This window comes from Lissotriton vulgaris, chromosome 3_1 (genome assembly GCF_964263255.1).
Source record: "Lissotriton vulgaris chromosome 3_1, aLisVul1.2, whole genome shotgun sequence".
Lineage (NCBI taxonomy): Eukaryota > Metazoa > Chordata > Amphibia > Caudata > Salamandridae > Lissotriton > Lissotriton vulgaris.
Window position 1 is genome coordinate 1,521,577,532 of NC_141689.1, and position 27,528 is coordinate 1,521,605,059.

General features: G+C 49.7%; 1 protein-coding gene across 4 annotated transcripts in view; it reads right to left on the minus strand.

Moving 5' to 3' along the window:
• SEC24B (SEC24 homolog B, COPII component) overlaps positions 1-27,528 on the minus strand; it is a 764,077-nt gene that overhangs the window by 36,614 nt on the left and 699,935 nt on the right. For all 4 annotated transcript variants that reach the window (XM_086962000.1, XM_086962001.1, XM_086962003.1 and 1 more), the window contains one exon: positions 14,458-14,561. In XM_086962000.1, coding sequence (XP_086818126.1) covers positions 14,458-14,561 — 104 coding nt within the window. The remainder of the gene's footprint in view (positions 1-14,457; positions 14,562-27,528) is intronic.

The following is a 27,528-nucleotide window of genomic DNA, read 5'->3' on the forward strand; positions in this document are numbered from 1 at the left end:
CTGTGCCCACTGAAACTTAAGGTACCACTGCAGAGCCCGCATCCGCCACCCGGCGTGATGCACCAGAAGGATGCAGGAAGCCATCATCCCCAGGAGACGCAGCGTCAACCTGACCCAAACTCGGGATAAAGGCCAAAAGATCGGAATCAGAGCCTGAATATCCCGAACTCGCTGTTCGGGGGGGATAAACCGGAAACTGCACTGAGTCCAGAACCGCTCCGATGAAAAGGAGCTTCTGAGAGGGGAGCAGGTGTGACGTCGGCACGTTGATGGAGAACCCCAGCGAGTGCAGGAGGTCGGCCGTAGTCTGGAGGTGGGAGACGAATGTCTGGGGCGCAGCCGCCTTCAACAAGCAATCGTCGAGATAGGGGAAGTCTGAAACGCCTAATCTGTGCAGATGAGCTGCGACCACCGCCATCACTTTCATGAGCACCCGTGGGGCGCTGGTAAGGCTGAAGGGGAGCACAGTAAACTGAAAGTGCTCGTGGCCTACCGTGAACCACAGGTAACGCCAGAGGGCCGGCAGGACGGGGATGTGGAAATACGCGTCCTGCAAGTCCAAAGCTACCATCCAGTCTTCTGGGTCCAGGGCAGCTAGGACCTGAGCCAAAGTCAGCATCTTGAACTTCTCCTTCCAGAGGAAGCCGTTGATGCGCCGTAGGTCCAAGATAGGGCGTAGGCCTCCTTTGCCCTTCTTGGGTACCAGAAAGTAGTGGGATTAGGAACCACGTCCTACTTCTGGCCCAGGAACGCGCTTGACGGCCCCTTTGGCCAAGAGGGCCGTAACTTCCTCCTGCAGAAGTCGCAAGTGATCCCCGACATGCTGTAGTACTGAGGTGCCATGGCTGGAGGGGTCCCCTCGCAGGGTAGGGAGGAGCCCCTTCGGACGATTTGCAGCACCCACCTCTCCGATGTGATGGAGCGCCAGTGGAAGAGGTGATGGTGAACCCTGCCCCCCCACTGGCGTTGAATGGGCCTGAAAACTCAGACTAGGAGGATTTTGAGGCAGATGCTGCGGGGGCAGGTGTGGACTGACCATGCCGATGTCCCCCAGCACCGCCACAGCGGTTACCACGTCTGTGACCGTGTTGAGGTTGATTCTGCGGCCTGTGGCAAGCTGGACGTGTGGGGGCGCCCCTTCCTTGGCCACGAAAGGGGCGAAAGGCGGACGTTTGCTGGCGTTGACCGAGGTCCAAGGACTTGGCCGTAGCCATGGAGTCCTTGAAACGTTCCAGTGCACTGTCCGCCTTGTCGCCAAAGAGGCGACGGCCATCAAAGGGCATGTCCATAAGGGTGGCTTGGACATCCTCCGAAAAGTTGGCGGACCACAGCCAGGCGTGGCGGTGAACCGCCACTGTAGTCGCAATTGCCCTACCCAGCGGGTCAGTGGTATCAAGTCCACACCGTATTGAATAGCATGCTGCATCTTGTCCCTCTGCCAGGGCTTGGGTAAGCTTTGCTAGGACCTCCGTCGGGCACTGCAGCAGCACTTCCGCAACTGTATCCCACAGAGAGTGGGTATAACGGCACAAAAGGCAGGCGGTGTTGACAGACCGCAACCCCAAACTCAGAGAGGAGAACAGTTTCTTCCCAAACTGTTCGTATCTTTGGGATTCCCGATCTGGAGGAGCGGTCGGGAATGCGGTCTGGGAGGTAGAGGCCTGGATCACCAGGCTCTCGGGGGTGGGGTGAACGGACAAGAAGCTGGGGTCGCCCGGCACGGGGGGGTGGCATCAGGCAACGTTCCGATCTACGGGAAGGCCGGTAGTGGGCTTGGGCCAGGTGCCCACCAGAACGTCAGTGAGGGCTTCGTTAAACAGCAGGAGAGGCTCAGAGGAGCTTGCCTGCGGTTTGAGCACCTCAGTGAGCAGGTTAGTCCTCAGGGCCGTGACAGGGAGCTCAAGAGCCAAGGCCTTGGCTGCCCTAGTCAACACCACGCTGTAAGCAGCCCCCTCTTCCGTAGCCACGGTAGGAGGGGAGGCAAATCCAGTGTCGGGCGAAGTGTCGAGACCACTGGCCTCCCCCAGCTCGTCTGCCCAGTCCTGGCTTAACTGGCACTGTAGTGCCAGAGGGTCCTCAGACCCCTCCCAGTCCCCCACGTCATACATCTCCTGATAGTCGGGAATAAATGATGGAGCGGGTCGTCGGTGAAGGGCTCACCGATCGGAGTCGAAGACGGCGCCGGTCCGACGCCGGATCCGGACCGGGGATGATGTCGTCCGGAGACAGCGTCGGGGGGGGGGGGACACCCTTGGTGACGGCGCCAGCGGTGGGGTCGGAAGGTCGACCGGCGACATCACAGATCCAGGCCTGGATCCTGAGGAGCCGTGCGGCGTCGGGACTGGAGTCATCGACGGCGCCGAAGGCGCCGGATCCGCCAGCCCCGCGGGGCCGGAAGGCGCCTCGGCAGGTTCCGACAGAGGGAAGCAAAACCTCATGGCGGTTAGGTAGGAGCTAATCTCCTCCGGCGTCGCGTGTAGCCCAGGGACCGGCGGGTGTGGAGCTGGACACGGCGCTTGCGGCTCTAGTGGAGCCGCGTGGGCAGTGTCGCCTGAACCCCCGGTCGCGCGAGCGTCGGGGAGGGGAGTCGGAAGAGTGATGTCGCTTCTTCGACTTCTTTTTAGCGTGCCTCGACTTACCTGAGGACTTGGAGTCCGACGAGTGGTGTTGACTCGTCGAGAGGCGAGGACTGTGGCCTGCGACCGGTCCCTTGACCTCCTCCTGGACCGGGACCTCGAGCGGCGCGGGCCGATTGCCGGAGCTCGAGGCGCTTACGGGACTGCTTCCGCCTAGCCTTCGACGTCAAGGCCCGGCAGTCGGGGCACAACTTGTCATTGTGGTCAGCCCCAAGACAGTAAATGCACTGACGGTGGGGGTCGGTCACCGACATCAAGCGGTGACAATTGTCGCAGGGTTTGAACCCGGGCATCCGAGAAGGATCCAAAACAGATCAAAAAGTTTGTCAAAAATTGACTAGGAGTACTGCTCTTCCCGGATCTGCGCTTGCTGGCGCGGAAAAAAGAAGAACTGACGTCAGCGCGCGAGGGCGGCATTTAAGTACTCTGACGACGTCATCCCGGGATTGACGACGCCGACGATGGACGCGAAGCCGCAGATGACGCCTACCGACGCGCAGGGGTACTACTACGAAAACTTTCCGGATCGAGTCTGACGCCTGGGGATATTCTAACACGCATGACATTTTTTTGCGTTTCAAATGAGTGAAATATAAACTAAGAAAACTATGTCTCCGACTTATTTTGGTGTAAACTAATTGGAATTATGGCCTACTACTACTACTGTTTAAATATATGCCAGCAGCGTTCAGTTCACACAGTGAACTTCAGTACAGAATCAGAGAGACTTAGTGCACACCTTCCCCAGGCAGCCAGCTCACAAGTGCCTGGAGGAGCGAGTCTGCCTGGCACAGTGCTTCACTGGTGACGTCGCAGTGGTGCTTGTGCTTAGGGCCGTCTCAGGGCTGCTGTAAATTCTACCTCGTGGCAAATCTAAATAATCGTGCAGCGTAGTTACAGGGCAGACGCCTTGCCAGAACATATAGCCAAGCAAAGGTGCTGCCTCATAGATCCACATGTGTCTGGCACGGTCTGCAGGAGATGGCGATTATCTTATAACCAATTGAGCAGACACGAGCGCTGATAAGAGACTGGCTGACACGGCTACCAATAATAATGTATGCTTTCTTTTGCCTGCAACAGAACCCGGGCCCAAGTGAAATAAACTACATAATGCACGCATCCCCAAGCCAAGAAGGAGGCACTCCCACCCCCCTTGAAAGGCTGGGGCCCTGGGCCAGAGCCCACCCCGCCCGTGCCTCAAACCCTCTCCGGAAACCTTCTCTCCCTTCTGGGAAGAGCTAACTCCCCCAGGAGGGGGCCAATTCACGGAGTCGACAGCTTCAGCTGCAGTGGGAGGCAAGGGGTCTCCTCTGCTAAAGCTAAAAGCGTGTCTGTTTGTTTGCTTTCGTTTTTAGCAGAGGAGACTCCTTGCCTGCACTGCAGCCGAAGCTGTCGACTGCATGAATTGGCCCCCTCCTGGGAGAATCACCCAGACAAAGGAACGGGCACAAAGGGAAGATCGGAGTGGAGCGCGCGCCCCCCCAGTGGGGCGCGCCCCACAGTTTGAAGAACCCTGTTCTAAGGTAAGGAATCTAACACTAACCTGTTTCTTTCAGATATATTTGTACCCTAGATTAAGCAAAGGGTACTGCAGGTTCCCTAAAGAAAATTTGACAAAGAAATATGGTATTTTCAACCCCTGGAGGACTATACCACTTCAAAATCCTGCTTTTGTACCGCATGGGGCTCCAGTGGCATTTCAGTGCATGATGATTTCTATACTATTGTCCGATGAACAATAAGCAGCGGCCTATTCAGATGATATATACAAGCCAATTAAGATGTTATGGGTTTTTTAAGGCCTGTATGCCTAGTTCACTATAAATTTAGTTTACTAGTTATTTAGGGTAGCAATGACAAAACAATGTTTTAAAAGAACAAGTTACTTACCTTTGGTAACACATTATCTGGTAGTGGCTCCATCTAGCTGCAGATTCCTTAGCTTTGAATTTCCCAGGTGTGAGGCTGTATTCGGAAACTTTTGCTGAGCAATACCCATTGCGCACACCGTATGGTGTCCCCATTCGGCTCCGCGTGACATCGTCAGCATCGGTTATGACATTGCGGTACATATATAGGCGTCACCCAGGCTTGCGGAACTCGGTTTTTCCACGCCAGAAGCGAAGAGCCGCAAAGAAACTGACATAAACCTGTGCAAAACTAGGGCCCTGAAAAGGGTGAGTAATCCCAGCCCTACAACATTACTCCGCAAGGCAGGGAGGCATGGGTGGGGCTGTAAGGAATCTGCAGCTAGAGAGAGTCCCTACCAGATAATGCGTTACCAAAGGTAAGTAACTTCTCCATCTGATAGAGACTTCTAACTGCAGATTCCTTACCTCTGAATCAGATACCCATGTCATACCATCCTGGCGGTGGGTTGCGGACCAAAACCTCAGACTAGGAAGTCCTGCAGGACCGAACGGGTAAAATGTTTTTCGCTGCGGACCTAACGAACAAGTTACTTACCTTCGGTAACGCATTATTTGGTAGAGACTCTATCCAGACTGCAGATTCATTACCTCTGAATCAGAATCCCAGCTGTGGGTTGCAGGCTCACATCCTATACTGAAAAGTCTTGCAAGGCTGAACGGGCAAAATGACCATCCCTGCGCACCGGACCATCCAGGCAGTAATGTTTCGCAAACGTGTACAAAGATGCCCACATTGTGCCTGACAGATGTCTTGGACTGGAACTCCCGAGCCAAGGTAGTAGTTGCAGCCTTTCCCCTGGTGGAATGGGTCCTTAATCCCTCAGCGGGCTGCTTCTTAGGCCAGGGCAGAACATATCTTGATGCAAAGAACGACCCAGCGAAAGATGGTCCTTTTCTGCACTGCCCTACTTTGCTCCTACGTACCCCACAAAGAGTTGGTCATCCAGCCAGAACTCTTGTGCAGTCAAGGTAGAACGACAACACTTTTTTTGGTTCCTGCTAGTGGAGACGGTCCTCTTCCTCAGAGGGATCCGGGGGAGCAAAGAAGGTGGGAAAATTGATGTACTGACCCAGATGGAATGGGGTCACAACCTTTGGCAAAAAAGATGCCCTGGTGCGAAACACCACCTTGTCCGGAGAGGACAAAAGATAAGAATGCGAGCAAGATAACGCCTGCAACTCACTCACCCTTCAGGCAGATGTAATTGCCACTAAGAGGGCTGTTGTGTTGGTCAACAGCTGGAGGGGATAATTGTGCAAAGGCTCAAGAGAAGCACACATCAGATAGGTAAGGACCAAATTAAGGTCCCACTGTGGCATCACAAGGGCGTAGGTGGAAACAGGTGAGCCAGCCCTTTTAGAAATCTATGCACAATGGGAGATTCGAAGAGGGAAAGTTGGTCTGGCAACCACAAAAAAGCAGACAGAGCAGAAAGGTAGCCCTTAAGAGTGCCCAAAGCAGAGCCCTGCTGGGCAAGGGTCCGAATGAACAAGAGGACAGTAGAAAGGGAAGCAGATAGAGGGTCAATAGACCTCTCAGTGCAGTACAATACGAATTTCTGCCAATGGCAGGCGTATACAGTCTTGGTGGAGGGACCCTGGCAGCCAGAATTACATTACAGACTTCAGGAGGAAAGTCAACAGTCGCTGCTCAATCTCCTCGCATGGAGGCACAGAGTTGACAGGTTCGGTTGGAGAACCCTCCCCTGCTGCTGCAACAGAATATCCTCCGGAAGGGCAGCCTGATCGGAGGATCGATACTCATTCTCAGAAGCTCTGGATATCAGACTTTCCTTGCCCAGTCTGGAGCCACAAGAATGACTTGGGCCCAGTCGCTCCTGATCTTCTTCAGAATCCTGGGCAGGAGTGGTATAGGCGGAAAGGTGTACAACAGGCCTGAGCTACACTTGCAAAGAAAAGCGTCACCAATCAATAACCGCCTTGGAAACTTCAGTATGCAGTACTCTTCGGAGGCGAACAAATCTAACCAAGTTTCTTCCCGTTGCTGAAAGAGACCTTGCGCCACCTCCGACTGGAGATGCCTTTCGTGATCCGCTAGGCATCGACAGATGAGTTAATTCACCCTGGCGTTCAGAGAACCTGCCACGTGTTGAACCACCATAGCAATGCCCTGCTGTTCCAGCCACGTCCAGAGACGCAGGGCCTTTAAACAAAGCGTCCGCGATCCCACCCCGCCATGTTTGTTGCAGTACCACATAGTGGTGGTGTTGACTGTGAACACCTGCACTAACTTCCCACTGACAGAGGGGAGAAATGCTTTCAATGGCAACCGAATCGCTCAGAGCTCCAACAAATGTATGTGGAGCTTCGTCTCTACCGGATGCCAGTGTCCCCCGATCTCCACCTCTCCCAGGTGGCCACCACAACTCGGAAGTGACGCATCTGTCACAACTGTGAGATCTGGTTGTGGAGGGGTCTGCCGTAGGCCCAATCACGGTTTGTTAACCACCACTGCAGATCTTTTACAGTTCCTTCCGAGACCTGAACCACATCAGTGAGATTTCCCCGATGCTGTGCCCATTGAAACTTCAAGCACTGCAGAGCCCGCATATGCCACCTGGCCGGACTTACCAAAAGGATGCAGGAGGCCATGAGGCCCAACAGCCTCGGAGTCAGTCTCACCGAAATTCAGGATAGAGCTGAAATGTCAGAATCATAGCCTGATTATCCTGGGCTCGCTGCTCGGGAAGACAGGCCCGAAAGTGCACTGTGACCAGAATTGCTCCGATGAAAGAAAGCGTTTGAGAAGGAGTCAGGTGTGACTTTGGAACTTTTACAGAGAACTCCAGCAAATGCAGGAGGTCCGGCCATAGTCTGAAGGTGGGCGAGGACACCTTCAACAGCTAGTCGTCGAGGTAGGTGAAGACTGACACCCCTAACCAGCGCAGATAAGCTTCGACCACCGCCATCACCTTGGTGAACATCTGAGGGGCACTGGTAAGGCCGAAGCAGAGCACAGTTAACTGAAAGTGCTCGCGGCCAACCTTGAACCACAGGTAATACCTCTGGCCCTGCAGGATGGGAATGTGAAAATTTGCATCCTGCAGATCCAACGCTGCCAAGTAGTTTTCTTGATCTAGGGCAGATAAGACCCGAGTCAGAGTACACATTTTAAATTTCTCCTTCTTGAGTAAGAGATTGACGGTCCGAAGATCCAAAATGGGCCATAGCCCCTTGTTATTCTTTGGAATCAGAAAGTAGCGGGAATAACAGCCACTGCCTACTTCTGAAACTGGGACCCTTTCTATAGCTCCCTTGGCCAAGAGAGGTGTAACTTTCTCTTGGAGCAACTTTAAATGATTTGGCAGAATAGGAGGAGGAAAAAAAAAGAAAAGGAAGAGAATAGCCATCCTGGACGATTTGGAAGACCAACTTGTCCGATGTTATGGATCTCCAGTGTTGAGATGATAACAAATTCTCCCACCAACTGGAGTAGTATGGCCCTGAAGAATCAGCCTAGGAGTGCTTGGAGGCTGCAGCTGCTGAGGGCAGTGTGGTTGACTACTTCTGGCCTCCATTTCGGGATCGGAATGCACCACATAATCGTCCTTGAATGCCTTGGGCAATCTGTGCGGGACGGTAGCTGGGATATGGCTGACACGTCTGGAAAACCATTCCATTTGCCACGAAAGGGGCAAAAGGAAGACTGGCCACGGGGCAGAGGAGAGGCCCAAGGATCTGGCCATAGATTGAGAGTTCTTGAACCTGACCAGGGCAGAGTCTGACTTTTCTTTAAAAAGACTGGTTGCGTGAAAGAGTATATCCATCAGATTGGCTTGGACATCGCCTGAGAAGCCAGTTGTTCGAAGCCAGGTGTGGCACCTCAAGGCCACTGTCGCTGAAATCGATCTGCCGAGCGAATTGCTCCTATCTAGACCACACTGTATGGTGAATTATGCTGCATCTCTCCCCTCCTAGACAGCTTGGGAAACCACAGCATGGGCATCCTCCGGGACTTGTGGCAGACTTGCACAACGGTCTCCCAAAGGGAGTGCTAGAAACGGTCCAATAAGCATGCGGTACTCACCGACCGCAAAGCCAGGCCGAAGGAAGAAAACATCTTCACAAACGAATCCAGTCTCTTGGATTCCCTATCCGGAGGGGTGGAAGGGAATGCACCCTGTCACGTAGAGGCCTGTACTACCAAACTTTCTGGGGTTGGGTGTTGGCTGATGAACTTTGGGTCGCCCGGAGCTGGGTGATGGCGGCGTGCAACTGTCCTGTTCACAGGAGCCCCAGTACAGACTTGGACCACGTGCCTAGATGGATATCAGTAAATGTTTCATTAAAGGGCAAAAGGGGTTCTGAGGTGGAAGCCCCAGGCTGAAGCACTTCAGTCTGGAGAAGAGTCCTGCCCTCCATTGAGGGCAGCTCCAGTCCAAGGACCTAGGATGCCTTTTTATCCACCATGGGCGAGAAAGAAAAAGACAAACAATTGATGGACAGAATGCAGAACAAATCAAAACATTCACCCCCTGTCAAGAGATCTGGGTTAAATCCATCATTCTTTTGCTCACCATGCCACCCCAGTTTAGACCTGTCATATGCAAATCAGTCTTGACCATGTGCCTCATGGGAACGTCCAGCCCGAACTGCCAAGCCAGGTCCTCCCTGGACTGGAAACAAGCATCCTAGGATCGGTTTGGGGGTTTCACCCCTCATCAGCCAGGATAGCTTGAATCCAGTGGCACAGTGAGCCTGAGACCCATGTCTGGGCATACCAGCCGCACTTAGGGTTCAAAGCAAAAGACACACAATTGATGGATGGAATGCAGAACAAAACAAAACGTTCACCCCAGTCAAGAGATCTGGGTTATATCCATCATTCTTTTGCTCACTATGTCACCCTAGTTTAGACCTGGTCATATGCAAATCAGTCTTGACCCTGTGCCTCATGGGAACAGTCCAGCCTGAACTGCCAAGCCAGGTTTACCCTGGACCAGAAACAAGCATCCTAGGACCTGTTTCAGGGTTTCACTGCATGTCAGCCACGATAGCTTGAATCCAGTGGCACAGTGATCCCTGGACCTACATCTGGGTATACCCCGGTGCACTTAGGGCGAGAAAGCAAAAGACACACAATTGGCTGGGTCCAAACTGGGGTGGTGTCGTGGGCAAAAGAACGATGGATTTAACCCAGATCTCTTGACTGGGGTAGAATGTTTGAATCATTCAGCATTCCATCCATCATTTGTTGCAGTTACACTTTTCACCCTAAGAGGGATGGGTATGCCCAGACGTGGGTCCCTTGCTCACTGTGCCACTGGATTCAAGCTAGCTTGGATGCTGAAGGGTGACATACCCCAAAACTGGTCCCAGGTTGCTTGTTTCCGGTCCAGGGAAGACCTGGCTTGGCAGTTTGGTCTGGACTGTTCCCATGAGGTACAGGGTCAAGACTGATTTACATATGGCTGGGGTGGCGTAGTGGGCAAAAGAACGATGGATGTAACCCAGATGTCTTAACTGGGAGAGAATGTTTGAATCATTCAGCATTCCATCCATCATTTGTTGCAGTTATACCTCTTATCCACCTTGGCTTAAGATGCCCCCTCCTCCGTAGTCACAGTTGGCGGAGAGAGCATGCCGGTAGCTCGAGAAGTATCCAGTCCACTGGCTTCCCCAAGTTCCCCCTACCAGTTCAACTGCTCTGCAGAGTCATCCTGGTGTTCCAGAGGGTCCATAGACCCCTCCCATTCCTCTCTTGAGCCTAACACATCCACAAAGTGTTCAGCCGACAACATAGAACCCCTGGGTTCAATCAACGTCGGAATCAGCGTTGAGAGACGTCGCTACGACTACGTGTGATTGGGGATAAGGATGGGCTGGAACCACCGGTGGTGCCGAAGGCAAAGACTTTGGGTCTGACACCAGGGGAGGTCGCAGTGCCACAACTGGCATCAACCCAGATCAGATCTTTGAAGCCCGATCGGTGCCTTGGCCATGCAGGGCAAGAAGGCTCACCAGAGGGGTTGGCTCGTTCAATAAGTGTTGCATATCTGAGCTGGGATCGCTTGGCTCCTTGAAAAGGAGGGATGCGCAAAGTCGACCCTGGCTCATGCTTCGTAGAATAGTGTCTAGAGTGGCGTGGCTCATTACCTTCTTCATCGGTGGATGACAGTCGAGGTAAAGATGACGTCCGCTTCGACTTCTTTTTGTGCCTCTTCCCCGAGTGTCCCGACGACCTCGAGTGGGACGAAGAGGACTTTAGGTTCCAAGAGCGGTCCCGCAACCTCCTCTTCCTCGATCAAGAACGGGACCTCCGCGGAGTCTCGCTTGATATGTCGGTTGTCGGGCCACAAGGAGCTTCAAAGCCTACTCCCGTAAAGTCTTAGGAGCCATTGCCAGACAGTCCGAGCACGACTTTGGATCCTGGTCCCGCTCAAGATACCAGAGGCAGACGAGGTGGGAGCTTAAACCTGGTCTTCCTCGTAGGCATTCTCGGACACAATGGAAAAAATATCTGGAAGTCGACAAAAAGTTGAGAAAAAGTCTGCCAAAAAGCAGCAGAGTGGTAGCTCTTTCCGGATTGGCGCTTAACTGGCCGGAAAAGAGACAGACTGACGTCCGCGCACCTGGGTGGCATCTCTATAGGTACAGCGGCATCATAACTGACACTAATTACGCCGACGAGGTCACGCGTAGCCGCATGGAGCAACCTGAAGACGCGCTCAAGGGGTATTGCTCAGCAAAAGTTTCCGGATCCAGCCTGACGTCTGGCATCGAGAAAGACGAGGTGGGAGCTTAAACCTGGTCTTCCTCGTAGACATTCTCGGACACAATGGAAAAAATATCTGTAAGTCGACAAAAAGTTGAGAAAAAGCCTGCCAAAAAGCAGCAGAGTGGTAGGTCTTTCCGGATTGGCGCTTAACTGGCCGGGAAATAGACAGACTGACGTCCGCGCACCTGGGTGGCATCTCTATAGGTACAGAGACATCATAACTGACACTAACTACGCCGACGTCACGCGTAGCCGCATGGAGCAACCTGAAGACGCGCTCAAGGGGTATTGCTCAGCAAAAGTTTCCGGATCCAGCCTGACGTCTGGCATCAACCCAGATCAGATCTTTGAGGCCCCATCGGTGCCTTGGCCATGCAGGGCAAGAAGGCTCACCAGAGGGGTCGGCGAGTTCAAATAAGTGTTGCATATCTGAGCTGGGATCGTTTGGCTCCTTGAAAAGGAGGGATGCGCGAAGATAACCCTGGCTCCGGCTTCGTAGAATAGTGCCTAAAGTGGCGTGGCGCGGCGCCTTACCTTCTTCGTCGGTGGATGACAGTCGAGGTAAAGATGACGTCCGCTTCGACTTCTTTTTGTGCCTCTTCCCCGAGTGTCCCGACTACCACGAGTGGGACGAAGAGGAATTTGGGTTCCGAGAGCGGTCCCGCAACCTCCTCTTCCTCGATCGAGACAGGGACCTCCGCTGAGTCTCGCTTGACATGTCGGCTGTCGGGCCACAAGGAGCTTCAAAGCCCACTCCCGTAAAGTCTTAGGAGCCATGGCCCGACAGTCTGGGCACGACTTTGGATCCTGGTCCGCTCAAGACACCAGAGGCAGACGAGGTGGGAGCTTAAACCCGGTCTTCCTTGTAGGCATCCTCGCACACAATGGAAAAAGTCTGGAAGACAACAAAAAGTTGAGAAAAAGCCTGCCAAAAAACGGTAGAGTGTTAGCTCTTTCTGGATTGGCGCTTAACTGGCCGGGAAAGACACAAACTGACGTCCGCGCACCTGGGTGGTGTCTGTATAGATACAGCAGTGTCATAACTGACACCAACGACGCCGACGAGGTCACACGTAGCTGCATGGAGCCACCTGATGACGCGCGCAAGGGGTGTTGCTCAGCATAAGTTTCCGGATCCAGCCTGACGTCTGGGACATTCAAAGGTAATATACAAGTAATTGGTTCAGACAATCCTTAGTTTTTCAATTTTAAAGAAAAGTACTGAAGTTGTAGCATGCAGCAGGGTATTGCTCTCTGATCACTGAAGCGTGAGTAGCAAATAGAACATGCAGCGTTCCCCTCACTGGGGAACATCCCCTTATTGCAATTCCAATGTTCCCAAAATAGGGAGTATTCGCGTTGATCACAAGTTCAACACACTAATCAATTTTCAACAATAAGATGAATTTAAATCATACATTTTTAAATAATACATTTTTGTTGGGTGATATCCATCCATCCCAATTTTATATGATGTGTCTATAATAAGATTTTCACATGCTGTGCATCAGAAAATTTACTCATTCACAAATATAGCTCATTCAAATGCATTTTAGGCTGGAGTTGCCCTTCGTCAGGGGAAAACAAATCACAAAGAAATATGAGTGCAGTGAAAACAAGTACTATCCAACAGAAATGACAATCAGTACATTGATGGTTAAAGACAGACTTAATGGCGTGATGATCAGAAAAACTATATTATGAATATAGATTAGAAAATCGACAACCGCGACACATGTTAAAAAAGAAGAAAACCATTCATTAGAAGCGCTTAGTGCTAGACAACAAAATTCTAAGTGGCTAATCATGCAGGGACTTAATCGTAGTAAATACACAATGATCTTTTGATAGTGAGGACAGCGCAACGTGTTGCGATAACCACGCACACAGATACAGTGAACAAGCACAGAGAGAGTGTTATAAATGCCAAGTGTTTCTAATTGAAAGCGTTGTGGTATGTGCTTCGTGGCAGAAACCAAAATTTCAAGTGGCGAATCACGAAGGGCTTAATCGTAGTAAATACACCATGATAATGAGAATAGCTCAATGTTTTATGATAACCGCGCATGCAGGTACAGGGAACCAAAACGTGTGAATGTTACACATATAAACACCAAGTGTATCTGAATGTAAGCTTCATAGTACATGCTCATCGCAAGTGGTTCAAGTGCCATTAAAAAATGGCCTTAAAAGTGCTCCCAGTGCCCAAAATAGTCAAATATATTATCTGAAAGTGATATGTCTCATAAAACAGTCCAAAATTCTTACTGCTCCAGTCTTCGATGTGACAACGCGTACGGATATTCCGCCATATTGACAAATGTGTTCAAGTGACTAAGGACTATTTACTGAGATGGAATCACCCAACTAAAAACAGGACTAAAGTGAGAAGTGTAGACAGGGGCCATCTTAAAGTGGTTTTAAAAAATATCAAGTGAAAAATTTGATGTACTCTACAAATTAATGTCTATGCTTGAAGCTGAAATATAAAAAAGGTGCGGATGCTCTGAATGAATAAGCTAAACAAATGAGTACATTTTATGAGGAATCAATGTACATTAACACCGAGCTCAGCTGCAATGAGATTATAACTGTAATCTGCCTTGTACTATTAAATATTCTGAAATTTGAAAAAGATCAACTCATAAATAACAAATTAATTCCATCCTGTCATTTAAACCATTAGGCATAAGTGTATCAAGTCTCTTTATCCAAACGTTTTCTCTTTGTGAAAGGTATTTTCGATTGTCTCTACCCTCTTTGTTGTCAACTGTTTCCAGAATCATGATTTTCAGCTGGCAAATACTATGACTGAGTTCCAACAAATGTGATGCAATAACAGATATCAAATTTCTTGTCCTTATGTTACTCTTATGTTCATTGAATCTTGTTTTCATTTTTCTTTCTGTTTTTCCATGGCAGGCCACATAGACACTTGAGAAGGTAAACTACATTTGTGGAGACACAACTGGCAGTAACTTTGAGTTGAATTCACGATCTAGCATTAGCTGAAGTCTCATGCATTTGAAAATGTAAATTATGTCTTTTGTAACTTTACAGTCCATTTTAATTGTTTATTTCAAACGATCAAAGCCACGCAATCCATTCACAAATGAATCACCAAATAGTTACCTAAAAGAAAACTTACTTAACAACATGAAGGACTGGGCTTGAAGGTCTGCTGTCTCGGAGCCATGATATGAAAGATCGTGTTCTCTCAGATAAGAGGGTGTCCAACTCTGGAATCTGAATCTGTTTTTAGGAAAATGTATTACTTGACACTTTCCTGAATAGCTTTGAATATTAGCATACTAGCACTTTTCCTTTTAATTACACATGATAATATTGAGAAACTATAAACAATCAGTAATAGGAAAACAATAGCAGAATTCAAAAAAAAATTAACAGCAAACAAAGTACACCATACATTAAGCTTAGAATCAGGTTAGTGATTCCAAAACACATGATTAAACTTTGATGCATTCCAGACTTAAAAAGGAAATTACAAATTGATGGTAGAAACAGGCTTCCAACTATGGTAATGCACCTATACAATGCATCCACTACGAAAATTCACCATTACAATGGATTCATAGAAACCGATTTACCACAACAACGAGATAAATTGCAACACATTTCATTTACAATGCATTGGGTTTTAAGTACTTAGGTGTTGGGGTTTTTACAGTTTACGCATGGGTACTGATATGGGGTTGTAAGGGTCTTTTAGGTTTCTTGGATTGGTAGCTGCAGTGGGTATTAAGGGGTTTTTAGGGTTCAGGGAAGTATAGAGTTAAGATGTACTAATGAGTTGTTAGGGAAGGATAGTACTAAGAGGTACAAGGGGATTTAGGGTTCAGATAAGGGTAGATTTCAGTGGTAGTGAATAGGTTTCATGTTTTCAGGAAAGGATAGCATTAAGGGGTAGTAAGAGGCTTTTATAGTTCAGGGAAAGGCAGCGTTAAGGGACAGTAAAAAGCTTCTACAGTTCAAAGAATGGTAGGGTTAAGGTTTAGTAAGGAATGTTTAGGGTTCAGGGATAAGTAGTGCTAGTGGGTTGTAAATAAGGAAGGGTAGATGAAAGAAAATTGATTATTTGCGGTGGGGGAATGCTCACCTCAAGGAATTATCACAACCCTTGACAGGGTAAACCCTTAAAGTCACTAAATTAATCTTAGCTCAACCCCCTGGTTGCTAAGGCACAGAGCAGTCAGGGGTATTTTGGAGAATTTGTAAATAATGTATGCAGTACCAAAAATAGTAATAAAGTCATAATGTCAAAGAATAAAAACCCCAAATTGATTTAGAAAAAATATTGTCAAATGTTTAACAAAATTACAAAAATTCAACAAGGGGAATATGAGATATGAGTTCCTAAATATTTAAGGCAAAATATCACCCAAAAGCACAAAGCAGGAATGATAGTCTATGGTCATGGTAGACAGGGGCCTAGGTGCAATTTCAGGCTGACCGCGATGGAGCTTGGGCCGGATAAACCAAACAGGTTTGTACTGGTCAAAGATTTCACCTTCTTACTTAGTCTTTTAAATCCCAATCTACCACAAAAGTACACTTTTAAGGCACTATGATCTCAGGGGAGCTCTTAAGAGAATCACAGATTATCAGGCAGAGATCAACAGCAGAGTCCGGACCAGGTCCAAGTGCCACTGGTCAGCTGTGCTGGGTGCTTCTAGGGAAAAGTCCTCCTACAGCATGTTCCCTCCCTGTAACCACACAGGAGGTCCGCTTACTGATCTTTGGAGTCCACTGCTGTGTTCTGGGTACAAGAAGAGGGCACAGGTTCAATACTTCAGGGTCTATTTTCTGGGCACAGGCAGGAGACCCAATCATCTTCTGTATGTCCAGAAAGTATCCTGAAGTTGGTGCCTGGAGGTGCCACATTTTAGCCTGCCACAAGCTAGTGGGGGGGAGGGTTTGACTACTGACCCATCTATAAAAAATTGGCTAAAAGTTCCCAGGCACTGACCTACCCACTTTTACAGCAGTTCTGAGTTTGCCTTACAGCAAACAGGCCAGATATTCTAAGCGTCAGGATATTTTCAAGATGGCAAAAAGCCTTCAGCAACACTAAGCTTGGGCTCTGAGGGTTGGGGGTGTATGGGAGGAGTGTACTGTGGTAATCTAAGTGTCCTTCCACATCTAACACAAACATTTTATTTGAACCAGGCACTGTGCCCACAACAACCCAGAGAAAGAATTCTGGTAGGACACAATCATGATCCTTCAGTAAACATACAATGGATACACACGAATGGTCTTGGCATCCTCTTCTCTCTCTTTCAAGTACGGTCCAAACTTTACATGTGGCTCAACTGAACTCTCAAGCAGGATTTGACACTATGCTGTCACCCCGACCCTACATATTCTGCAGAGTTCGGAAGACTCATCGCTGCCCATGCAGGTCAGCCTATTGTTTGCTCCTGGGAGGCATTTTACACCTATTACACATCTATTTAAGACTGACAGCAAGCTGAGAGTTGGCAGAGGCAGGCCTCGATAAATCTACTCACTCATTCGCAATGATGAGTCTGTTTTTATCATGGCCTATTTGCCTGTTCTGGTGAGAAAGATCAAGCTAGCAAAGTACAGGTGTTCTGTTCACTCCAAACGTGAATGAGCAATAAAGATATCTTTAAATCTTGTTCTTATCTTGACACATTTCCTACACATTCAAAGACAGAGGTCAAGTGTCAGCTCACGTCTTCTTACAAACTGCTGCTCATTTTATCCCTGAAATCCTCCGATTGCAAAGTGAACTGATTCTGTGAAGTGAACTGTCTGACAATTGTGCTCTGGTACAGGTAGAGGGAAATGAAAGGCTGTAGGACTTCAGTTTCTTTTTCTACAACACTACATTTAAATAGCTTGTAAAGCACAAGTTACTTATCTTCGGTAATGATATATCTGTAAGAAACAGTAGTTAGTGTTAGATTCCTTACCTTAGAATATCCCCAGGCGTCAGACTGGATCCGGAAAGTTTTGCGCAGCAGTACCCCTGCGCGTCGGTAAGCGTCATCTGCGGCTCTGCGTCTGTCGTCGGCGTCGTGTTCGTCGGGATGACGTCGGAGTACTTAGACGCCGCCCTCGCGCGCTGACGTCAGTTCTTGTACAAAGCTTTCTGCTCCAGGAACACAGAGCCATACCAGAGACCGACACTGGTGCCATAAAACTAGGACCCTCAAAGGGAAATACCTTAACCCTAGATATCGGTCCGCAGAATGGGGAGGATGGGTGGGGAGGTAAGGAATCGAACACTAACTACTGTTTCTTATATATATCGTTACCGAAGGTAAGTAACTTGTGAATCTGAAAGAAACAGGTTAGTGCTAGAGTCCTTACCTTAGAATAGATACCCCAGCAATACCAACCCCGGTGGTGGGTCTGCGTACTAAGATCACACCAGAAAGTCCTGGAGAATGGAACGGCCGAAAAAGCCATCTCTCCGGACTTGGCTGTCTAGGCAGTAGTTTCTAGCATACGTGTGCAGCGGGGTCCACATAGCTGCCTGACAGATGTCTTGCAAGATGACTCCCCAACCCAGGGCAGTAGTAGCCGCTGTGGCCTGAGTGGAATGGGCCCTCAGCCCAACAGGAGGCTCCTTTTTAGCCAAGGAGTAACAGGCCTTGATGCACAACACGACCCATCGAGAGATGGCCTGTTTGTGCACCGCCCGTCCCTTCTTCGCGTCCACGTAACCAACAAAGAGCTCGTCATCCACCCGGAACTGGCGTGTGCGATCAAGGTAGAAGGAGAGCGCACGTTTTGGGTCCAGACGGTGGAGCCTCTCCTCCTCTTTCGAGGGATACGGAGGCGGAAAGAAGGTGGTCAAGGTGAAGGACTGCCCAACGTGAAAGGCCGTAACCATCTTGGGCAGGAAAGAAGGACGCGTTCTTAAGACAACCTTGTCTGGATGGACAGAAAGGAAAGGAGGCATAGAAGATAGAGCCTGGAGCTCACTCACTCTCATGGCAGAGGTGATGGCAACCAGGAATGCAGTCTTGAGGACCAGAAGACAAAGAGGGCAATTGTGAAGTGGCTCGAAAGGAGCGCACATCAGATAGGTTAGAACAAGGTTCAAGTCCCACTGAGGCATCACGAAAGGAACAGGAGGCAACATGTGCGTGATGCCCTTCAAGAATCTATTTACAACAGGGGACTTGAAAAGAGAGGGCTGATCAGGAAGCCTCAAGAAGGCAGAAATGGCAGAGGTAGCCCTTAAGAGTGCACAGAGCATAGCCCTGCTGGGCAAGAGAAAGAAGGAAGAGGAGAACCTCTGAAAGGGGGCAGAGAGAGGATCCACAGCCTTTGCTGTGCACCAGGCCACAAATTTGTTCCACCTGCAGGTGTATACCGATTTTGTGCAGGGACGCCTGGCTGCCAGAATCACATCACTGACTTCAAGATGCAAGTCAAATGGCCTCAACTGCCGCCGCTCAATCTCCACGCATGGAGGTGGAGGCTGGACAGGTTCGGGTGGAGGACCGTCCCCTGCTGCTGCGACAGAAGGTCCTCCCGAAGAGGCAGACGAATCGGGATATTGACTGACATGCTGAGTAGCTCGGGATACCAGTATCTTCGTGCCCAGTCCGGAGCCACAAGGATGACTTGGGCCCGGTCGCAACTGATCTTCTTCAGCACTCTGGGCAGAAGTGGATTAGGCGGAAAGGCGTACAACAGACTGCAGCTCCACTCACGATGAAAAGCGTCGCCGAGCGAGTGCCGCCTTGGAAATTCCAACGCGCAGAACTGATGACCATGCGCTTTCTCTTCGGTGGCGAATCTAACCAAGGCTCTCCCCACTGCCGAAAGAGACCTTGCACCACGTCCGAGTTCAGACGCCATTCGTGATCCATCATGCACCGGCGGCTGAGTTCGTCCGCCCTGGCGTTCAGGGAACCTGCCTGGTGTTGGACCACCAGGGTGACGCCCTGGTGTTCCAGCCATGTCCAGAGGCGCAGAGCCTCTTGACAAAGGGTCCACGACCCCACCCAGCCCTGGTTGTTGCAGTACCACATGGCGGTGGTGTTGTCCGTGAACACCTGCACTACACTTCCTCGGACAGAGGGAAGGAAAGCTTTCAGTGCAAGTCGGATCGCCCGCAGCTCCAGAAGGTTGATGTGGAGCAGGGACTCCGCCGGAGACCAGAGGCCTCTGATCTAGCTCTCTCCCATGTGGCCTCCCCATCCCAGGAGGGATGCATCCGTCACCACTACGTGGTGCGGTTGGGGAACGGAGAGATCTGCCGTAGACCTAATCGCGGTTTGTGACCCACTGCTGCAACTGTTTCACAGTGCCCTCCGAGATCCGAACGCAATCGGACATGTTGCCCTGATGCTGTGCCCACTGAAGCTTTAGGTCCCACTGCAGAGCCCGCATCCGCCACCGAGCGTGATGCACCAGAAGGATGCAGGAGGCCATCAGCCCCAGGAGCTGCAGCGTCAACCTGACCGAGGCGCAGGATAAAGGCTGAAAGACCGGAATCAGAGCCTGAATATCCTGAACATGCTGTTCGCTGGGGGGGGGGATGGACCCGAAACTGCTCCGATGAAAAGGAGCTTCTGCGAGGGGCACAGGATTGACTTCGGCACGTTGATGGTGAACCCCAGCGAGTGCCGGAGGTCGGCCGTAGTCTGGAGGTGGGGGATGACTGCCTGGGGCGAGCCCGCCTTCAACAACCAGTCGTCGAGATAGGGGAAGACTGAAACCCCTAATCTGCGCAGATGAGCTGCGACCACCGCCATCACTTTCGTGAACACCCGTGGGGTGCTGGTAAGGCCAAAGGGGAGCACGGTAAACTGAAAGTGGTCGTAGCCTACCGTAAACCGCAGGTAACGCCGGTGGGTCTGCAGGACGGGGATGTGGAAATATGCGTCCTGCAAGTCCAACCCTACCATCCAGTCTTCCGGATCCAGGGCAGCTAGGACCTGAGCCAAAGTCAGCATCTTGAACTTCTTCCGGAGGAAGCCGTTGACACTCCTTAGATCCAAGATAGGGCGTAGGCCCCCTTTGCCCTTCTTGGGTGCCAGAAAGTAGTGGGAATAGCAACAACGTCCTACTTCTGGCCCAGGAACACGCTCGACGGCCCCTTGGCCAAGAGGGCTGTAACTTCCTCCTGCAGAAGTTGCAAGTGATCCCCTGACATGCAGTGGTACTGCGGTGGCATGGCTGGAGGGGTTGCCTCGAAGGGGAGGGAGTAGCCCCTTCGGACGATTTGCAGCACCCACCTGTCCGATGGGATGGAGCGCCAATGGAGGAGGGGATGGCGAACCCTGCCCCCCCACTGGCGTCGAATGGGCTTGAAAACTCGAACTAGGAGGATTTAGAGGCAGATGCTGCGGGGGCGGGTGTGGACTGGCCTTGCCTGTGTCCCCCGGCACCGCCACGGCGATTACCACGTCCGCGACCGCGTTGCTATGGGTTCTGCGGCCTGTGGCTAGCTGGACGTGAGGGGGCACCCCTTCCTTGGCCAGAAAAAAGGCGGAAGTCTGCTGGCGTTGGCCGAGGCCCACGGACTTGGCCGTAGCCCTGGAGTCCTTAAAACGTTGCAGCGCGCTATCCGCCTTGTCGCCAAAAAGGCGACGGTCATCAAAGGGCATGTCCATAAGGGATGCTTGGACATCGCCTGAAAAGTTGGCGGACCTCAGCCAGGCATGTCAGCGAACCGCCAACGTCGTTGCAATCGCCGTGCCTAGCGAGTCTGTGGTATCCAGCCCACACCGAATGGAATATCGTGCTGCGTCCCTGCAGCACTTCCGCAACCGTATCCCAACAAGAGTGGGAGTAACGGCCCAAAGGGCAGGCGCTGTTGACAGGCCACAACCCCAAACTCAGTGAGAACAGCTTCTTACCAAACTGGTCGTACCTTTTGGATTCCCGATCCGGAGGGGCGGTCGGGAATGTGGTCTGGGAAGTTGAGGCCTGGATCACCAGGCTCTCAGGGGTGGGGTGAATGGACAGGAAACTGGGGTCGCCGGAGCCGGGCGGTGGCGTCGGGCCATGTTCCGATCCACAGGGAGGCCTTGGACCAGGTGCCCAACAGAACGTCAGTGAGGGCCTCGTTGAATGGGAGGAGAGGCTCTGAGGAGCTTGCCTCCGGTTTGAGTACCTCAGTGAGGAGGTTAGTCCTCACGGCCGCGACTGGGAGCTCAAGAGCCAAGGCCTTGGCTGCCCGAGTCAACACCACGCTGTATGCAGCCTCCTCCTCTGTAGCCACGGAAGGAGGAGAAACAAAACCAGTGTCGGGCGAGGTGTCCAGACCACTGGCCTCCCCAAGTTCGTCCATCCAGTCCTGACAACTTGCACTGTAGTGCCAGAGGGTCCTCAGATTCGTCCCAATCCCCCTCATCCTCCATCTCCTGAAGTCAGGAAGAAATGATGGAGCCGGATCGTCGGTGAAGGGCTCACCTATCTGTGTCGAAGACTGCGCCGGGCGGCGCAGGTCCGACGCCGGATCCGGAGGAGGCGGGGATCGGGGACGAAGCCGCCCGAGGGTGGCGCTGGGGGCGACACCCTTGGTGACGACGCCGGCGAAGGGGTCGTAAGGACGACCGGCGTCGACACGGATCCAGGCCTGGATCCTGAGGAGCCCTGTGGCGTCGGGTCTAAAGTCGCCCACGGCGCCAGGGCCGAAGCACCAGAAGGCGCCAGGCCGAAGCCGCCGGCCCACTTGGGCTCCCAGACGGGTCTCGACTTACCTGAGGACTTCGAACCCGACGAGTGGTGTTGACTCGCCGAGCTATGATGACTGTGGCCCCGCGACCGGTCCCTCGACCTCCTCCTGGACCGGGACCTCAAGTGGAACGGGGCCAACTGCCGGATCTCGAGTCGCTTACGTAACCGCTCCCACCTAGTTTTCGACGTCAAGGCCCGGCAGTCGGGGCGCGACTTGTCATCATGGTCGGCCCGAGGTAATAAAGGTACCGACGGTGGGGGTCGGTAACCGACATCAGTCAGTTGCAGTCGTCACAGGGCTTGAACCCGGGCATCCCTACCGGCACCGGAGTCTATTAACGACTCGAGAAGATCCAAAATAGATCGAAAAAAGTTAGTCAAAAAGTGACTAAGAAGTACTGCTCTTGCTGGCGCGGAAAAAAGAAGAACTGACGTCAGCGCCCGAGGGTGGCGTCTAAGTACTCCTACGACGTCATCTTGGCGACCACGACGCCGACAATGTATGTGGAGCCGCAGACGACACCTACCATGGCGAAGGGTACTGCTATGGAAAACGTTCCGGATCCAGTCTGACGCCTGGGGATATTCTAAGGTAAGGAATCTAACACTAACCTGCTTCTTACAGATTGATCTGTACAAATATTACATAATAAAGTCAGCAATTAGGAAAGCACAAAGATTTTATTAGGATTAAAACAAATCAGAACACTTTACTTTGTGATGTGCAAATGACAAACATTTGCTGAAACCAGATGTATGCACATTATCGTTTGTATGCTATTTATCAGTAAATGTTTGTGTACCAGTTTGAGGCCATTTCAATGTAAAATGTGCTGCCTGTAAATGAAGGTGTGCTACAACATCATGCTTTAATGATATCTTTTTTAAAAGCTAGATTTTTTTAAACTTCAACTTAGCAATGTTCCTTCCACCGATCTGATAACGTGCTTTTAGTGAACTAAGAGTTAAGTCCGGGTTTATGTGTACCATATGTGTGGGCTAGATTTGTAATATAAATGAAGCAGAAGTTAACTCTATTAAATCAAACAAAATAGTTTAACTATAGCAGCCATGCCAAACTAATATCTTTAAGTGCTCTCATATGTGATAATGAAGAACAATGTGGCTTAGTGAAATAAAATATTTCTCTAGGATCACATAATTTGAGACCAGTTTGAGGTAAGTGCATTACAGTTAGGTTGAGTAGATTACTCAAGTCACAAGACCTGCAGGACTGGTAACATTTTTATTATTTTGTAAGACCTGAGAGGTGTATGCTAATTAGCCTTCTGACAGGTCAGTACATTTCTAAAAGTTACTTTTCCTTAATATTTATTGCAAATCTGACTTCACCATTGAATTGGAATTTTAATAACTATTAAAAATAGTGGTGCAATTATTTTTTATCAGGTCCCTTTCCAGAGTTCGCAGTATTAGTATTTAACCTGCACTCTGGCTTTCTCCATAGGACCACTATCCCTACTACAATAAGGAAAATGCTATTTACCAGTATGCATCTGTTCTTGGCATGTAGAGTTGCAGATTCACACACTATGCATAGATCGCCATCTGGTGTTGGGCCCGGATGTTTGCAGTTTGTTATGGTCTTGGAACAAGTCTTTGGAAGCCACGAGATAGGTGACTCCTCCTTTAATAGTGAGCATGGGCATCAACTTCATCTTCAGATTGTTTTTTCGCCAAGAAGGAAAATGATGGAGTTTGTGAGAACAGAAAGAGATGTCCATGTATATTGTATCTAATTAAGATAATACTGGAAGAGAGAAAGGTAGCCGGGGAGGTGGGTGGGCGTCTGTGAATCTGCAGCTCTACATGCCAAGAACAGATGCATACTGGTACGTAGGATTTTCCGTTCGAGGCATATGAGCTGCAGATCACACACTATGCATAGATTGCATAGCAGTACTGTCCCTTTAGCGGCGACCACCAGTATCTGTTGCAGTAGTCTGAAATAGTGTTTTGAGTACAGCCTGGCCCACACTAGCTTGTTGTTTTGCTTGCAGATTTACACAATAGTGTTTTGTGAATGTGTGTGGTTTAGACCATGTAGCTGCTTTGTAGATATTATCTAAGGGAATGTTTCCTAGAAAAGCCATGGAAGCCCCTATTTTCCGAGTGGAATGAGCTTTAGGGGGAATAGAAAGTGTATGTTTTGCCTTGTGATAGCAAATCTGTATACATTTGTCGATCCGCCTTGCAATTCCAGATTTTGATATCGGATTGCCTTTATGTGTTGGTGAGAAGGAAACAAAAAGTTTTTTATTTTGCAAAAAGGTTTTGTTCTATCAATGTAGTAGAGAAGTGCTCTTTTTACGTCTAGTGTATGAAGAGCTCTTTCTGCAACTGTTTGTGGTTGCGAGAAGAATACTGCCAACTCTACAGACTGGTTGAGATGGATGAGAGTAATAACTTTTGGAAGGAAATTGGGATTTGTTCTGCGAACCACTTCGCTATGATGAAGTTGTAAAAATGGTTCTTGAATAGTTAGTGCCTGTAGCTCACTGACTCTCCTGAGAGATGTGATAGCAACAAAGATAGCAACTTTCCATGTAAGAACTTGTAGCTCACATTTATGCAGAGGTTCAAATGGAGGACCCATTAACCTAGTGAGGACGATGTTTAGATTCCACACTTGACAGGGTGGTACTCTGGGAGGAATTATTCTTTTGAAGCCTTCCATAAATGCTTTAATGGCAGGTACCCTGAATAATGATAGATGTTGTCTATTTTGCAGATAGGCTGCTAAGGCTGCAAGATTTAATCTGATTGATGTGGATGCCAGATTACATCTTTGAAGATGTAGTAGCTAACATATAATGTTTTGAATAGACTCATCTAGTGGAATGATGGTGTTATTGGTACAGTATATTACAAATCTTTTCCACTTGGCTGCATAGCAGGCTCTAGTGGTGGGACGTCTAGCTTCTTTAATGAAATTCATGCAATCAGGTGGAAGATTCCGATAACCAAATTCTAGGACTTCAGGAGCCAGATTGCTAGGTTGAGCTGTGCTGGATCTGGGTGTTTGATCTCTCCATGGTTCTATGTTAAGAGTTGTGGGGAGAGATGTCGTTTTTGGTGCGGGACTACTGCTAGTTCCAGCAAGGTTGTGTACCAGGGTTGTCTGGCCCATGTTGGAGTAACTAGGATCAGTGTTAGTGACTGTTGTTGCAGCTTGCATACCACTAGTAGAATGAGTGGGAGAGGCGGAAAAGCGTAGACAGATCTGCCTGACCAATTCATCCATAACGTGTGGGGTGTGGATATCTGGGGGCAAAGCTTGTGCATTTTGTGTTTAAATGTGTGGCGAAGAGATCTATCTTTGGATGTCCCCACATTTGGAAATACAGTTGGAGGACTTGTGGATGAAGTTCCCATTCGTGAATCTGTTGTGTTTGTCGACTTAACAGATCTGCCATCTGATTCTGTATTCCTGGAAGATGCTGGCTAAAAGGAATATGTTTTGGGGAATTGCCCATCTCCATATGCTCTGTGCTAGTTGAGAGAGCTGCAGAGAGTGCGCCCCCCCTTTTTTTTGTAGATAATACATCGCTGTTATATTGTCTGTCGGGACTAAAACAGCTTTGTTTGATACATGTTTCTGGAATGCTTTTAATGCGAGAAATATTGCTAGTAACTCCAAATGATTGATGTGGAGTAGCTTTTGCTGTGGTGTCCACCTGCCCTGTATGGTGTGATGTAGTAGATGAGCTCCCCAGCCGTTGAGCGATGAGTCTGCTGTTAGCACGATGATTTGCGGAACTGGCTCTAGGAACGGTCGCCCTTTGGAAAGGTTTTGGGTGTTCCACCACTGCAGAGAGCGATGTGTGCGGCCGTCTACCAACACCAGATCTGTTAACTGACTTTGAGCTTGGTTCCACTGACGTGCTAAGCATTTCTGTAAGGGGCGCATCTGGAGTCTTGCATTAGGTACTATGAATATACAAGAGGCCATCATCCCTATTAGTTGCATAAACACTTGAGCTGGCAGTTGGAATTTTGTTATAAGGGCTTGCATACTTGCTATCCTGGCTGGATTGGGATATGCAAGGCCTTTTGAGTTGTCTATTGTGGCACCTAGATATTGCTGGATGCGGGATGGTTGGAAGTGAGACTTCGGGAGATTTATTGTAAACCCTAAGTCGTGAAGCAGTTGGATTGCGTTGTGTGTGTGATTTACACCTTGGGTATGTGACTTGGCTTTTAAGAGCCAGTCGTCCAAGTATGGGAAGACCTGAATCTTTTGTCTTCTTAAGTGGGCTGCTACTACTGCTATACATTTTGTTAACACTCTGGGTGCTGTGGTAACTCCGAATGGGAGAACCTTGAATTGATAATGCTGACCGTCCACTACAAACCTAAGATGTTTCCTGTGAGCAGAGTGAATGGGAATGTGGAAGTAGGCGCTGAGGCAAGGAAATCGCCTTGTTTCAGTAGGGGAAGTAGGCGCCCTTGAGATCTAAAGTGGCAAGGAAATTGCCTAGTTTCAGTAGGGGAAGTAGGCGCCCTTGAGATCTAAAGTGGCAAGGAAATTGCCTTGTTTCAGTAGGGGAAGGACCTGTTAAAGAGTGACCATGTGAAAAAGGTCTTATTGTATGTATAGGTTTAATGGTCTGAGGTCTAAAATGGCCCTCAGGGTTCCATCCTTCTTTGGGATGAGAAAGTACAGGGAGTAAACTCCTGTGATTTGATGGTGAAGGGGAACTGGTTCTATTGCATGTTTGTGCAGTAGGGAAAGCGCCTTTGCTGTTATTGCCCCTGTAGCCTCCTCTGTAATAACCTCTGGTAGAGGTGGTTTGTGTGGGACTTTTATATGAAGTGGAGGCGCGATTGGTGTTAAAGCCTGTAGAGGCGTCTCTATAAAAGGAGTGACAAAAGGAACTTCTGGGAGCTTGCAATTGCAAGGCTCCCATTGACTTGGCGGTATCAGTGTCTTTTTTCATCTTCTCTAAAGATGAAGCCACTGTAGGTCCAAATAAGTGTTCTTCGTCAAAGGGTTGGTTCAGTATGGTAGTCTGAACCTCCAGTTTAAACCCTGATATCCTTAGCCAGGCATGTCTGCTTAAAAGGACACTGGTATTTATGGCTTGGGAGGCTGTATCTGCAGCAACTAGAGCACACGGAATGGAAGTATTGGTTACTAGTTTACCTTCTTTTATGAGATCATGGGCTCTTGTCTTATATTGATCTGGAAGATGTTGTAGTAGGGTCTCTAGATCATCATATTGCGCCCTATCGTACCTAGCTAGTAAAGCCTGTGTGTTGTCAATCCTCCATATGTTGGCTGCTTGTGACGCTGTTCTTGTGGCAGATACGTCCAAGAGTTTTAACTCTTTGTCAGGTGGTGGAGCATTGCCTGAGGTTTGAGATTTTGATCGTTTCCTGGCGTTTGAAACAACCAATGAATCTAAGGGAAGCTGTCCCTTAATGTATGCAGGGTCAGTTGGGGCAGCCTTGTACTTCTTTTCTATTCTAGGGTTATTGACTCTAGCCCCTACGGGATCTTTAA